Raw genomic sequence first — 14,172 nt, 5'->3', positions numbered from 1 at the left:
GAGGAGTCATAATGTCAGCAATAACTTGCTGCAAATACTCTGTGCTGCTGGGGGACGGCTCGGCTGTGTTTACATGGGGCTTTGGCTTGGCTAGTCTTCCTGTGAATGCTTCAGGGATCATTACAGGGACGGATATTGATTTATGGGGTGGTTACCCCCAATAAATGGCAGTAGAGAGTAATTTTTTTCCTCTTGGAAGAGCGATAATTTACAAACTTGGGAACATTTTAGGAAAAGAGGGAATCACCACTCACCTGGGGAGGGGGGCAGATTTTGAGACGCCCACGTACTGACCCCACCACTCATTGGAGTATCTGAATCTTTGGTTTCATAAATCTCTGCAGCGACCTGAGCGGTGAGACCTCGGTGCAGCTCCATATAATGTGACGTGGAATTATTCATTTTCTACAAGTCAAGAGGAAATAAGAAAGAAGAATATAAAATAATAAACAGAGTAACTAACTGTTTATATATGACCCAATATAACCTGGGTATAATTATATATGTACAGCTGGTATAACCTGGGCATCTCCTGTATATAATTATATATGTACAGCTGGTATAACCTGGGAATCTGCTGTATATAATTATATATGTACAGCTGGTATAACCTGGACATCTCCTGTATATAATTATATATGCACAGCTGGTATAACCTGGGTATCTCCTCTATATAATTATATATGTACAGCCGGTATAACCTGGGCATCTCCTGTATATAATTATATATGTACAGCTGGTATAACCTGGGCATCTCCTGTATATAATTATATATGTACAGCTGGTATAACCTGGGCATCTCCTGTATATAATTATATATGTACAGCTGGTATAACCTGGGTATCTCCTGTATATAATTATATATGTACAGCTGGTATAACCTGGGTATCTCCTGTATATAATTATATATGTACAGCTGGCATAACCTGGGCATCTCCTGTATATAATTATATATGTACAGCTGGTATAACCTGGGCATCTCCTGTATATAATTATATATGTACAGCTGATATAACCTGGGCATCTCCTGTATATAATTATATATGTACAGCTGGTATAACCTGGGCATCTCCTGCATATAATTATATATGTACAGCTGGTATAACCTGGGCATCTCCTGTATATAATTATATATGTACAGCTGGTATAACCTGGGTATCTCCTGTATATAATTATATATGTACAGCTGGTATAACCTGGGCATCTCCTGTATATCATTATATATGTACAGCTGATATAACCTGGGTATCTCCTGTATATAATTATATATGTACAGCTGGTATAACCTGGGTATGCTCTGTATATAATTATATATGTACAGCTGGTATAACCTGGGCATCTTCTATATATAATTATATATGTACAGCTGATATAACCTGGGCATCTCCTGTATATAATTATATATGTACAGCTGGTAAAACCTGGGTATCTCCTGTATATAATTATATATGTACAGCTGGTATAACCTGTGTATCTCCTGTATATAATTATATATGTACAGCTGGCATAACCTGGGCATCTCCTGTATATAATTATATATGTACAGCTGGTATAACCTGGGCATCTCCTGTATATAATTATATATGCACAGCTGGTATAACCTGGGCATCTCCTGTATATAATTATATATGTACAGCTGGTATAACCTGGGCATCTCCTGTATATAATTATATATGCACAGCTGGTATAACCTGGGCATCTCCTGTATATAATTATATATGTACAGCTGGTATAACCTGGGTATCTCCTGTATATAATTATATATGTACAGCTGGTATAACCTGGGCATCTCCTGTATATAATTATATTTGTACAGCTGGTATAACCTGGGCATCTCCTGTATATAATTATATATGTACAGCTGGTTTAACCTGGGCATCTCCTGTATATAATTATATATGTACAGCTGCTATAACCTGGGCATCTCCTGTATATAATTATATATGTACAGCTGGTATAACCTGGGCATCTCCTGTGTATAATTATATATGTACAGCTGGTATAACCTGGGCATCTCCTGTATATAATTATATATGTACAGCTGGTATAACCTGGGCATCTCCTGTATATAATTATATATGTACAGCTGGTATAACCTGGGCATTTCCTGTATATAATTATATATGTACACCTGGTATAACCTGGGTATTTTCTGTGCATTATTTATGTACAGCTGGTATAAACCTCACCTTGACATCTATTGTCGTTTCCGGACTTCTGATCTTCACCACGTATTTTACGGTTGTATTTGGAGGGGCGACGATGTGTTTCCAGCTCAGACTAACTTTCCCGAGTGTGGGGACGGCGATGGTCAGGTCTTGTGGCGGCTCGATAGCATCTGACAATGACATACATGGATGATTGTTACAGACAGAACACTTGTGCATTTCCTTCTTCTAGCCTGAGACTGAACAAGGACATAAAATATACAAGTCCATTCATTACAAAGCGGAGATGTGATGAGCACCTGAAAAAGGGTACTATGTTTGGCATGGATTAAAGAGAATATGGATGCGATGGATGGCATTGTGGTAGTGACTTAGCCCCACTGACCTGTTAGTTGGCACTCTTATGGGAGCCCTCTTGTTGGCACTGTTATGGGGCGGGCACGAGTCACTGATGTGGGCACCCTGGCTGGCATTCTTACATGGGCATTGTAATTGGCACGATTATGGGATACTGTGGCTGGCACTGTTGGATATTCAGCTCTATCTTCCATGGAACCTTTAATTAAGAAAAGTTCTAATTTCTTATCGGGAAAATGTTGCAGCTCCCTGTTTTCTCAGTTATAGGGAGGTTTACTAAGAAATCTTTCAACCAAAGAGATCAGAATTAATAAGAAGCAGAAGCTCTGTCCCCTCCGTGCAACAAAGGATCTGATTGCTATCAAGACTGGGAGCCAGACCCCACAGGGAACCAAAGAGCCCCGCAGCACTTTGGAGACAGCAAATCCACTAACCCACTGTACTGTGCGCCAAACCGTCCATCATACCCAACCTCCAGCATTTATCTCATGCAAGAAATTACACATTGCAGGGCTGCTCCAAGAAGCCTCATCAAACAAAAATATAGCAGCCCTTATTGACAACTATGTGAATTATTGAAAAACACATTGTGTAATGTTTATGCACAGAACACTGACATACGCAGATATTTTTTGACACATTTATTAGATAAAACATCTATTTGGTAAAGGTGATCAGAAAGGTTTGTCGCACCCTGGTACAGCAGCCGCATCAATATAGTCCGTGGCCACCGGACCAGAGGTGGTACACACCGGTCCCAGATCCGGGCTTTGCTCCCCTCACCCTGGTCTGCTGAACTCTGCTCCATGTCAGAATTTGCAGGTTTTCCAATTTGCTCCCATATCATTGCCTGCCTGGGCCTATATAAGGCTCACAAGACACACAATTGTGTCTTGGTATTAAGACATTAAGATTTTTAGTGTCATTGTCATCAGTCTGACAGCGGCCTCCAGGCTTCTGCGATCTGCTTCATGTTCTCCTGTCTGCCTGCAGCCTCCATTTTTTCCGCTACCGGCTTCCAGGTCTCCTATCTGCCTGCAGCTTCCAGTGCTTCCACTACCTCCTTCCCAGTCTCATGTCTGCCTGCGGCTTCCAGTGCTTGTGCTACCTGCTTCCTTGTCTTCTGTGTGCCTGAGACCTCTAGTGCTTCTGCTTCCTGCTTTCCAGTCTCATGTCTGCCTACAGCTTCCAGTGGTTCCACTACCTCCTTCCCAGTCTCATGTCTGCCTACAGCTTCCAGTGCTTCCACTACCTCCTTCCCAGTCTCATGTCTGCCTGCGGCTTCCAGTGCTTGTGCTACCTGCTTCCTTGTCTTCTGTGTGCCTGAGACCTCTAGTGCTTCTGCTTCCTGCTTTCCAGTCTCATGTCTGCCTGCAGCTTCCAGTGCTTCTGCTACCTGCTTCCTTGTCTTCTGTGTGCCTGCAACCTCTAGTGCTTCTGCTTCCTGCTTTCCAGTCTCATGTCTGCCTGCGGCTTCCAGTGCTTCTACTACCTGTTTCCAGGTCTCCTGTTTTCCTGTGGCCTCCAATGCTTCTGTTACCTCCTTCAGAGTCTCATGTCTCCCTGTGGCTTCCAGTGCTTCTGCTATCTCCTTACCGATCTTCTGTCTGCCTGCGACTTTGAGTCCTTCTGCTACCTGCTTTCCAGTATCCAGTCTGCCTGCAGCTTTCCCTGCTTCTCCTACTTGCTACTTGGTCTCATGTTTGCCTGCGGCCACCAGGGCTTCTGCTTCCGGCTTCCAGGTCTCTGGTCTGCCTGTGGTCTCCATTGTTTCTGCTAGCTGCTGCCCAGTTTTCTGTCTGGCTGCGGCCTCCAGTGATTCTACTACCTGTTTCCATCTGCCTCACCTGCCTGCTGCACCGACGCCCGTGGTCCGAGTGCCCACCTGGATCTTTTACTTGGAGGATCCACCTCACCAGGTGAGCCGAAACAAGAGCCCTGTGAACCTCCTCTACCTCCCGGATGCCCAGCTCCTCTTCTGATTAGTAGAACATGTTGAACCAGAATTATAACATCACCGAAGAAGAGGCGATGGGCAGGTAGAACGGAGTTCGCAGGATTCCCCCCAGGCAGCAACAGTCCATTGACCAGGATCTTATAAATCTTTTTTTATCATCTCTACCATTAGGGTAATTGGATAACAACAGATTCCTAATCTTCCCTTAGCTCTCTATTGCTGTCTGCCTGCCCTAGATGTAGCAGAAGTCTTTTTTCCCATGATTTAAACTGCAGCTCTGCTCTATTAAGGGACAGCTATAATCAATGACTGATTGTAATAGCCGAACTAATACGTGTGAGGGCTGATGATCCCTTGGTGTGATACTTGACAATGTCCAGCTGTTTTTAGTTCAAATAAATAAATACAAAAATTACAAACATGTGTGCACTTGGTTTGATACTTTGTATCATGACGTGCGGGTGTGTCCATCTACACAGCGCCATGTGGCTCCACTGCAGCAATCTCAGGCATCAATTTTGTTGGTCTCAGACATTTCAAGGTTACAAATCATCATCGGTAGTTGTTGCCCAGTTACTGTCCACTCCTGACTTCACCCCTGCCCTGCTTTTCGTGTTTGTGTAATCTGCCACTGACCTGTAATTCAGAGGATTTTGCAAACAGCTCTATAGTATAATTTCAAGACAAGTAATGTGTGCACCAACAGAATAGTGAGTGCAGCTCTGGAGTATAATACAGGATGTAATTCAGGATAAATAATGTAATATACGTACACAGTGACTGCACCAACAGAATAGTGAGTGCAGCTCTGGAGTATAATACAGGATGCAACTCAGGATCAGTACAGGATAAGTAATGGAATGAATGTACACAGTGACTGCACCAGCAGAATAGTGAGTGCAGCTCTGGAGTATAATACAGGGTGTAACTCAGGATCAGTACAGGATAAGTAATGCAATGTCTATACACAGTGACTGCACCAGCAGAATAGTGAGTGCAGCTCTGGAGTATGATACAGGACATGTAATGTACAGTGCTGGCCAAAAGTATTGACACCCCTGCAATTCTGTCAGATAATACTCAGTTTCTTCTTGAAAATGATTGCAATCACAAATTCTTTGGTATTATTATCTTCATTTAATTTGTCTTCAATGAAGAAAAAAAAATTGTCATAAAGCCAAATTGGATATAATTCCACAACAAACATAAAAAAGGGGGTGGACAAAAGTATTGGCACTGTTTGAAAAATCATGTGATGCTTCTCTAATTTGTGTAATTAACAGCCCCTGTAACTTACCTGTGGCACCTAACAGGTGTTGGCAATAACTAAATCACACTTGCAGCAGGTGACATGGATTAAAGTTGACTCAACCTCTGTCCTGTGTCCTGTGTGCACCACATTGAGCATGGAGAAAAGAAAGAAGACCAAAGAACTGTCTGAGGACTTGAGAATCCAAATTGTGAGGAAGCATGAGCAATCTCAAGGCTACAAGTCCATCTCCAAAGACCTGAAAATTCCTGTGTCTACGGTGCGCAGTGTCATCAAGAAGTGTAAAGCCCATGGCACTGTGGCTAACCTCCCTAGATGTGGAAGGAAAAGAAAAATTGACGAGATATCAACACAAGATTGTGCGGATGGTGGATAAAGAACCTCGACTAACATCCAAACAAGTTCAAGCTGCCCTGCAGTCCAAGGGTACAACAGTGTCAACCCGTACTATCCGTTGGCGTCTGAATGAAAAGGGACTGTATGGTAGGATACCCAGGAAGACCCCACTTCTTACCCCGAGACATAAAAAAGCCAGGCTGGAGTTTGCCAAAACTTACCTGAGAAAGCCTAAAACATTTTAGAAGAATGTTCTCTGGTCAGATGAGACAAAAGTAGAGCTTTTTGGGAAAAGCCATCAACATAGAGTTTACAGGAGAAAAAAGAGGCATTCAAAGAAAACACGGTCCCCACAGTCAAACATGGCGGAGGTTCCCTGATGTTTTGGGGTTTCTTTGCTGCCTCTGGCACTGGACTGCTTGACCGTGTGCATGGCATTATGAAGTCTGAAGACTACCAACAAATTTTGCAGCATAAAGTAGGGCCCAGTGTGAGAAAGCTGGGTCTCCCTCAGAGGTCATGGGTCTTCCAGCAGGACAATGACCCAAAACACACTTCAAAAAGCACTAAAAAATGGTTTGATAGAAAGCACTGGAGACTACTAAAGTGGCCAGCAATGAGTCCAGACCTGAACCCCATAGAACACCTGTGGAGAGATCTCAAAATGGCAGTTTGGAGAAGGCCCCTTCACATCTCAGGGACCTGGAGCAGTTTGCCAAAGAAGAATGGTCTAAAATTCCAGCAGAGCATTGTAAGAAAGTCATTGATGGTGACCGGAAGCGGTTGTTCGCAGTTATTTTAGCTAAAGGTTGTGCAACCAAGTATTAGGCTAAGGGTGCCAATACTTTCTTTTGTCTGGCCCATTTTTGGAGTTTTGTGTGAAATGATCAATGATTTGATTTTTGTTTCATTCTGTTTTGTGTTTTTTTCATTGCAAGCAAAATAAATCAAGATAATCATACCTAAAGCCCGCTTTACACGCTGCAATGTATCTTACAATGTGTCGGCGGGGTCACGTCGTAAGTGACGCACATCCGGCATTGTAAGGTACATTGCAGTGTGTGACAGGTACGTGCGATTGCAATTGAACGGTAAAACGTTCATCGCATACACATCGCACCTGTCTCTAGAATTGCACGTCAGATTGTTCATCGTACCCGGGGTAGCGCACATCGCAGCGTGTGACACCCCGGGAACGATGAACAGATCTCACCTGCGTCCTGCGGCTCCCGGCCCACAATGTGGAAGGAAGGAGGTGGGCAGGATGTTTACGTCCCGCTCAGCTCCGCCCCTCCACTTCTATTGGTCGGCTGCCGCTTGACGTCGATGTGACGCCGAACGTCCCTCCCACTCCAGGAAGTGGACGTTCGCCGCCCACATCATGGTCGTATGGACGGGTAAGTACGTGTGACGGGGGTTACTCGTATGTGCGACACGTTCAACAAATTGAACGTGCCTCACATACGATGGGGGCGTTGCAAATCGCATACGAAATCGTATGCGAAATTGCAACTTGTAAAGCAGGCTTAAGAATGTGTGATTGCAATCATTTTCAAGAAGAAACTGAGTATTATCTGACAGAATTGCAGGGGTAGCAATACTTTTGGCCAGCACTGTATGTACACAGTGACTGCATCAGCAGAATAGTGAGCGCAGCTCTGGAGTATAATACAGGCTGTAACTCAGGATTAGTGTAGGATAAGTAAAGTAATGTATGTACACAGTGACTGCATCAGCAGAATAGTGAGCGCAGCTCTGGAGTATAATACAGGATGTAACTCAGGATTAGTGTAGGATAAGTAATGTAATGTATGTACACAGTGACTGCAGCAGCATAATAGTGAGCGCAGCTCTGGAGGATAATATAGGATGTAACTCAGGATCAGTAGAGGATAAGTAATGTATATACACAGTGACTGCACCAGCAGAATAGTGAGCGCAGCTCTGGAGTATAATACAGGATGTAACTCAGGATCAGTACAGGATAAGTAATGTAATGTATGTACACAGTGACTGCACCAGCAGAATAGTGAGAGCAGCTCTGGAGTATAATACAGGATATAACTTGGGATCAGTACAGGATCAGTAATGTAATGTATGTACACAGTGACTGCACCAGCAGAATAGTGAGTGTAGCTCTGAGTATAATACAGGATATAACTCGGGATCAGTACAGGATAAGTAATGTAATGTATGTATACAGTGACTGCACCAGCAGAATAGTGAGAGCAGCTCTGGAGTATAATACAGGATATAACTTGGGGATCAGTACAGGATAAGTAATGTAATGTATGTACACAGTGACTGCACCAGCAGAATGGTGAGTGCAGCTCTGGAGTATAATACAGGATATAACTCGGGATCAGTACAGGATAAGTAATGTAATGTATGTATACAGTGACTGCACCAGCAGAATAGTGAGCGCAGCTCTTGAGGATAATACAGGATGTAACTCAGGACCATTGTAGGATAAATAATGTAAAGTATGTACGCAAAGTGCAGCTCTGGATTGCAAGGCCACGTGCTCATGTTGAGTATTTGGTGACTTTTTTACCTCAGTATTTGTAAACAAAAACATGGAGTGGAAGAGTTTTAAAGGATAAGTATAATAGAAACACGGTCACCACTTCTGCATTTTTTCCCCACTCCTGGTTTTGGCTTACATATAATGATGTAAACACTCACCGCATATTCTACGTGCACTATATTGCACTATATTACGTGTTGCACGTGGACTAATGAAGAATGTAACTCTGAAATGTCTAACAATTAATGTAATGGATTATTACAATATAATTTCGCCGGCTGAATGATAACATTTGTCTAATACGCAAAGTTGCTGAATTCTTTACTAGATTTTAATATGCCATATATCACTGAGTATTACACCTGATACACAACACCTAATATTAGCCCCTGTATAGAGAGTCTCCAGATTCACTCGCAATCCTCTCTATCTTGGAATAATAATAATAATATATATTAGTAGAGGGGCTTGGGGGTCCGCACACACTTCATCTCCACTCACTTTGATATCAATAATCATAATATTGACTTCAACTTAATATAAAGACAATGTAATAATAGATTGCCCCAGAAAGCTGTAAGAGGTTTCCCTGCCCCTATAAAATGAATTTCTTCTCCAATTCTTCTTTTCCTGCTGGATCATAACCAAATCTGACATATGATTCCCGGAATTATTAGACGCAATCTAAGTTTAATAATAGTAGATAATGACTTCTTCATATGAGTCTGTAATATTATTTTCTCACTACATGACACTTTTTTTCCCCCAAATAAGTTTTGGAAACATCACATCATATTCAAATATATAAGAAAAGACAAATTAAACTATTATTTAAGCTACTCCAACACAAATGAGTAAAAAAATAAAAAAAATAAAAATGAGCATTTTGGAAAGCTCCTGGGTATCTTTAGAGTCATTTTATTTAATGACTTTGGATAATATATTTTTTGGCCCATTATTAATAACCCCATGTTGTGGTTTAAAGTATTTGACCCTCTTGTTACATTTATAGAAATATTTGCCCCAAACTCCTTTGTAGTACTTCCAATCTCCCTTCGCTGATTTTGTTTTTTTTGGCCCTTAAAGGGGGGGTTATCTTAAGGCAAAGTAATTTTTCTCCTAAGTAGTGCCATAATCTAAATTAATTTCTATCATACTTGCATTAAAATTCCCTATCTACACTATAACTGCTATTTATTTTTTTACTGCTTCGTTTCTGATGACGCTTTGTTTGAGAATTCCAGTGCATTTTTGGATAGTGAAACAAAGCATCATCAGGGAGCAGAGGATAAAGTCATTGCCCCTGGCCCCTACCTAGACGAAGTGGCATCCGGGAAGCTTATATCAGGGGCTGGAGTAGTCCATGTGCACCGTGCACAATGACAGTGCACTCAGATTAATAGTAAAGAGCCAGTAACAGAGCGGTGTCAGAATACCCAGTGTGCAGAGACTAATGATGCCACTTGTGGGTACAGTTTTCTGACAGCGTACTCTGTTGCTGGCTTGTTGCTATTAATCTGTGCTGGAAATGCAGAGTGCCCTGTCACAGTGCACAGTGCGCAGAGTGTAGCCAAACCATAAAACAAAGGTCACTGATGATGCTTTGTTTCAAGGAGGGGCAGAGGCTTATGACAGTGACTGCAGCCTCTGCCTCCTGATGACGCTTCTTTTGAACACACTGAGATTCTCATACAAAGTTTCAGAGAAAAAGAAAGTGGAAAAAAATAGAAAAACAGTTAGTGTAGTGAAGGAAAAATAGGTCCTAAAAAAGAAAATAAAAAAAAATAGAAAAACAGAGTAATGAGGGAAAAATAGGAAATTTGTAATGGAAATATATTAAAAAAATAGTTTAGGGGTGGTGGAGGGGTTCTGGGAAGTTTTCCCCCGGTTTGTTGGTTTATACTTAAAATATGCCGTCTAATCCCCTTTTTTTGTTTTACTATGGACATACTGTATTTCCTTTTGTTTCCTTTTTATTTTATCCTGGATATGTATGTTTATCTTGCCTTTCTTTCAATAAAGACGGTTTTAAAAAATAAATAGTTTAGATTATGGCACCAAATAGATAGGGATTTAGATTGCTAATTACTTTGGCCTTCTGACCTCAACTTTAACCCCTTCACGACCGGCCGATTTTTCGCTTTCCGTTTTTTTTTTCGCCATTCTTTTTCTGAGAGACGTAACTTTATTTTTCAGTCAATATGGTCATGTGAGGGCTCATGTTTTGCGGAACGAGATGTACTTTTAAATGAAACCATCAGTTTTACCATATAGTGTACTGGAAAATGGCAAAAAAATTCCAAATGCAGAAAAATTGCAAAAAAAGTGCGATAGCACTATGGTTTTTGAGATATTTTATTCACTGTGTTCACTATATGGTAAAACTGATGTGTGGGTGTGATGCCTCAGGTCAGTGCGAGTTTGTAGACACCAAACATGTATAGGTTTACTTTTATATAAGGGGTTGAAAAAAAATCGGAAGTTTGTCCGAAAAACGTGGCGCACGTTTTACGCCATAATCCGTGACCCGTAGCGTTCTTATTTTTTGGGATCTATGGCTCAGTGATGGCTTATTTTTTGCGTCTCGAGCTGACGTTTTTAACTGTACCATTTTTGCGCAGATACTACGTTTTGATCGCCCCTTATTGCATTTTGCGCAAAAGTTGTGGCGACAAAAAAACGTCGTTTTGGCGTTTGGAATTTTTTTGCCGCTACACCGTATACTGATCAGATTAATTGATTTTTTATTTTGATAGATCGGGTGTTTCTGAACGCGGCGATACCAAATGTGTGTATATTTTTTATTTTTTTTAACCCTTTAATTTTCAATGGGGCGAATGGGGGGTGATTTGAACTTTTAGGTTTTTTGTTTTTTTTTTTTTAATTTTTTAAAACTTTTTTTTAACTTTTTTTTTTATTTTACTAGTCCCCCTAGGGGGCTATTGCGATCAGCAATCCGATCGCTCTGCAGTATCTGCTGATCACAACTCAAGGCTGTAAATAGCAGATACGCTCTCTTTCTCTTTTGCTGTGCCGCTGGCACAGCGAAAGTGAAAGCAAGTCAGGTGTAGTACAGGAGTCATCACATGACCCTGTGCTACCATGACAACTATCGGAAGTCACGTGATCGCGTCACGTGACTTCCGGTATCGGGCGGTAAGTAAATGTTTACCGCGATCGCGCTTATAATGGCGCTGTCACATATTGACAGCGCCATATAAGGGGTTAAACGGCACGAGCAGATAACGATTCTGCTCGTGCCTAGCAGGAACACATCTCAGCTGTGAAAATCAGCTGAGATGTGTGCCGATCGCAGCATGATGCTGCCGGCAGACCGCGGGCAGTAACGTTATGACCGCAAGGACGTCATTTTACGGCCCACGGTCGTTAAGGGGTTAAATATGATTTTTTTTGCAGTGAATGCTTGTGAAATCTAATATATAAAGCTAAGTGTATGTAAGTATTAACAACAGTATGGTCTGAATTAATAATTCACTGCACAACTGAATTATAACAACACTTGTGGAGCAGGATGTACTCCACCAAAAAACACAGTGATTTCTGTATATTAAAAAATAGATTATTTAATAAATTTTAAAAAAAACGCCCCCTGAGGAAAGCATATTGAAACGTACGTCGGCATAGAGGGATGACCCAGCACTACACACCAGGTAATCATTGTTTACTGGCACAGGAGCACCTTATTCCATCGGTTACTGAACCCTATCTGAATGCATTGCTGTCTGTTCATTACAACCACCATCGCACTTTATACGGTACTTAAAGCACTTTATACCACTGATCAGAACCCAGCACTTAGCAACATTAATACCTCACGGAATCTACAAATTAATATATACTGCATAGGTTTATACTAACCAATCATTTTGCAATTTTTGCTTCTTTTTCAACACTTATGATATAAATTCATAAATAATAAATTAGTATATGTCACCCCTTATTCAAATACCTTTTTGTATTTAGATGGATTTATTTTTATATTATCAATAAATTCTATTTTTGTCTGTGAATTGTATACTTTTTAGGTTTATACAAACCAGATATATTTACTAATACTTGAAATTTCCAGACAAAAATACATTCATTTTGTACCGAATATTTAGATTTTGTTTACTCTTGTGCTTTTTATAACTTTAATATTTATGCTGACACATCGTCCCTCTGTTTTTGAAGCACCATAATTTATTATACTTGTCATTGTTTTATATGTTTTTTTTAAATATATTAAATAAATAATCTATTTTAATATACAGAAATCACTTTGTTTTTTGGTGGAGTACATCATGTATGTAAGTATGTATGTGTGTATGTATGTGAATATGTCCGTTAATGAATTCGCACCGTCGCATTTACAATCATGATATTTTGCACAAACACCTGATTTGACTCGGGTAACATCATAGACTATCTTTTGAGAGGAAAATTTAACCCCACACTTTATAGTTATTCACAAAAAAACCTGCTTACATTAAAGTCAATGGAGCTGAGAGCTATAAGTCATTAATAGAATCGGTGATTGGTTGCTATGGGTGATTGGTTGCTATGGGTAACAAAGGACATTCTAAGGCGGGCTTTGCATGTTGCGACATCGGTAACAATGTGTTACCGATGCTGCAGCGATAGTCCCGCCCCCGTCGCACGGGCGATATCTAGTGAAAGCTGCCGTAGCGATTATTATCGCTACGGCAGCTTCACACGCACATACCTGCCGTGCGACGTCCTTCTGGCCGGTGACCCGCCTCCTTCCTTAGGGGGGCGGGTCGTGCGGCGTCACAGCGACGTCACATGGCAGGCGGCCAATTGAAGCGGAGGGGCGGAGATGAGCAGCTTGTAAACATGCCGCCCACCTCCGTCCTTCTCATTGCAGCCGGCGGCAGGTAACGTGAAGTTCCTCGCTCCTGCGGCTTTACACACAGCGATGTGTGCTGCCGCAGGAGCGAGGAACAACATCGCACCTGTCGCTCCACCGGCATTATGGAAATGTCGGAGGCTGCAGCGATGATACGATAACGACGCTTTTGCGCTCGTTCATCGTATCAAAAAGGTTTTACACGTTGCGATATCGACTGCGACGCCGGATGTGCGTCACTTTCGATTTGACCCCATCGACATCTCACGTGCAATGTCGCAACGTGCAAAGCCGCCCTTAGTATAAGAAGTTTATGTGTGTTGTAACATGATTTCAGTAGAGACAGACAGAGAGACACACAGAGACAGACAGACGGAAAGGGACAAACAGGGAAAGAGACAGACAGACACAGAAAGAGAGGGAAAGAAACAGACACAGAGACAGACAGACACAGACAGGGAAAGAGATAGACAGACAAAATATAGATAGAGAGATAGAGACAGACAGGGAAAGAAAGAGACAGAGAGAGAAAGAAACAGACAGAAAGAGACAGACAGAGAATGAGACAACACAGAAAGACAGGAAAACAGACAGACAGGGAAAGATACAGAGAGAGACAGACAGAGAGAGACAGACAGAGAGACAGACAGAGAGAGACAGACAGAGAGAGACAGACAGAGAGAGACA

General features: G+C 41.6%; 1 protein-coding gene across 5 annotated transcripts in view; it reads right to left on the bottom strand.

The window, feature by feature from the left end:
• The window catches only part of IL5RA (interleukin 5 receptor subunit alpha), a 121,171-nt gene that overhangs the window by 41,678 nt on the left and 65,321 nt on the right, over nucleotides 1-14,172 (bottom strand). For 4 of the 5 annotated variants that reach the window (XM_075321608.1, XM_075321610.1, XM_075321609.1 and 1 more), the window contains 2 exons: nucleotides 2,190-2,338; nucleotides 255-405 (listed from right to left, as the gene is read on the bottom strand). In XM_075321608.1, the coding sequence (XP_075177723.1) occupies nucleotides 255-405; nucleotides 2,190-2,338 (300 nt within the window). Of the gene's footprint in view, nucleotides 1-254; nucleotides 406-2,189; nucleotides 2,339-2,553; nucleotides 2,694-14,172 lie in introns of those variants that run through there. The other variant, XM_075321611.1, reaches the window with a different exon arrangement.

This window comes from Anomaloglossus baeobatrachus, chromosome 8 (assembly GCF_048569485.1).
Source record: "Anomaloglossus baeobatrachus isolate aAnoBae1 chromosome 8, aAnoBae1.hap1, whole genome shotgun sequence".
Taxonomy (NCBI): domain Eukaryota; kingdom Metazoa; phylum Chordata; class Amphibia; order Anura; family Aromobatidae; genus Anomaloglossus; species Anomaloglossus baeobatrachus.
This window is presented reverse-complemented; position numbering and strand designations above follow the sequence as displayed.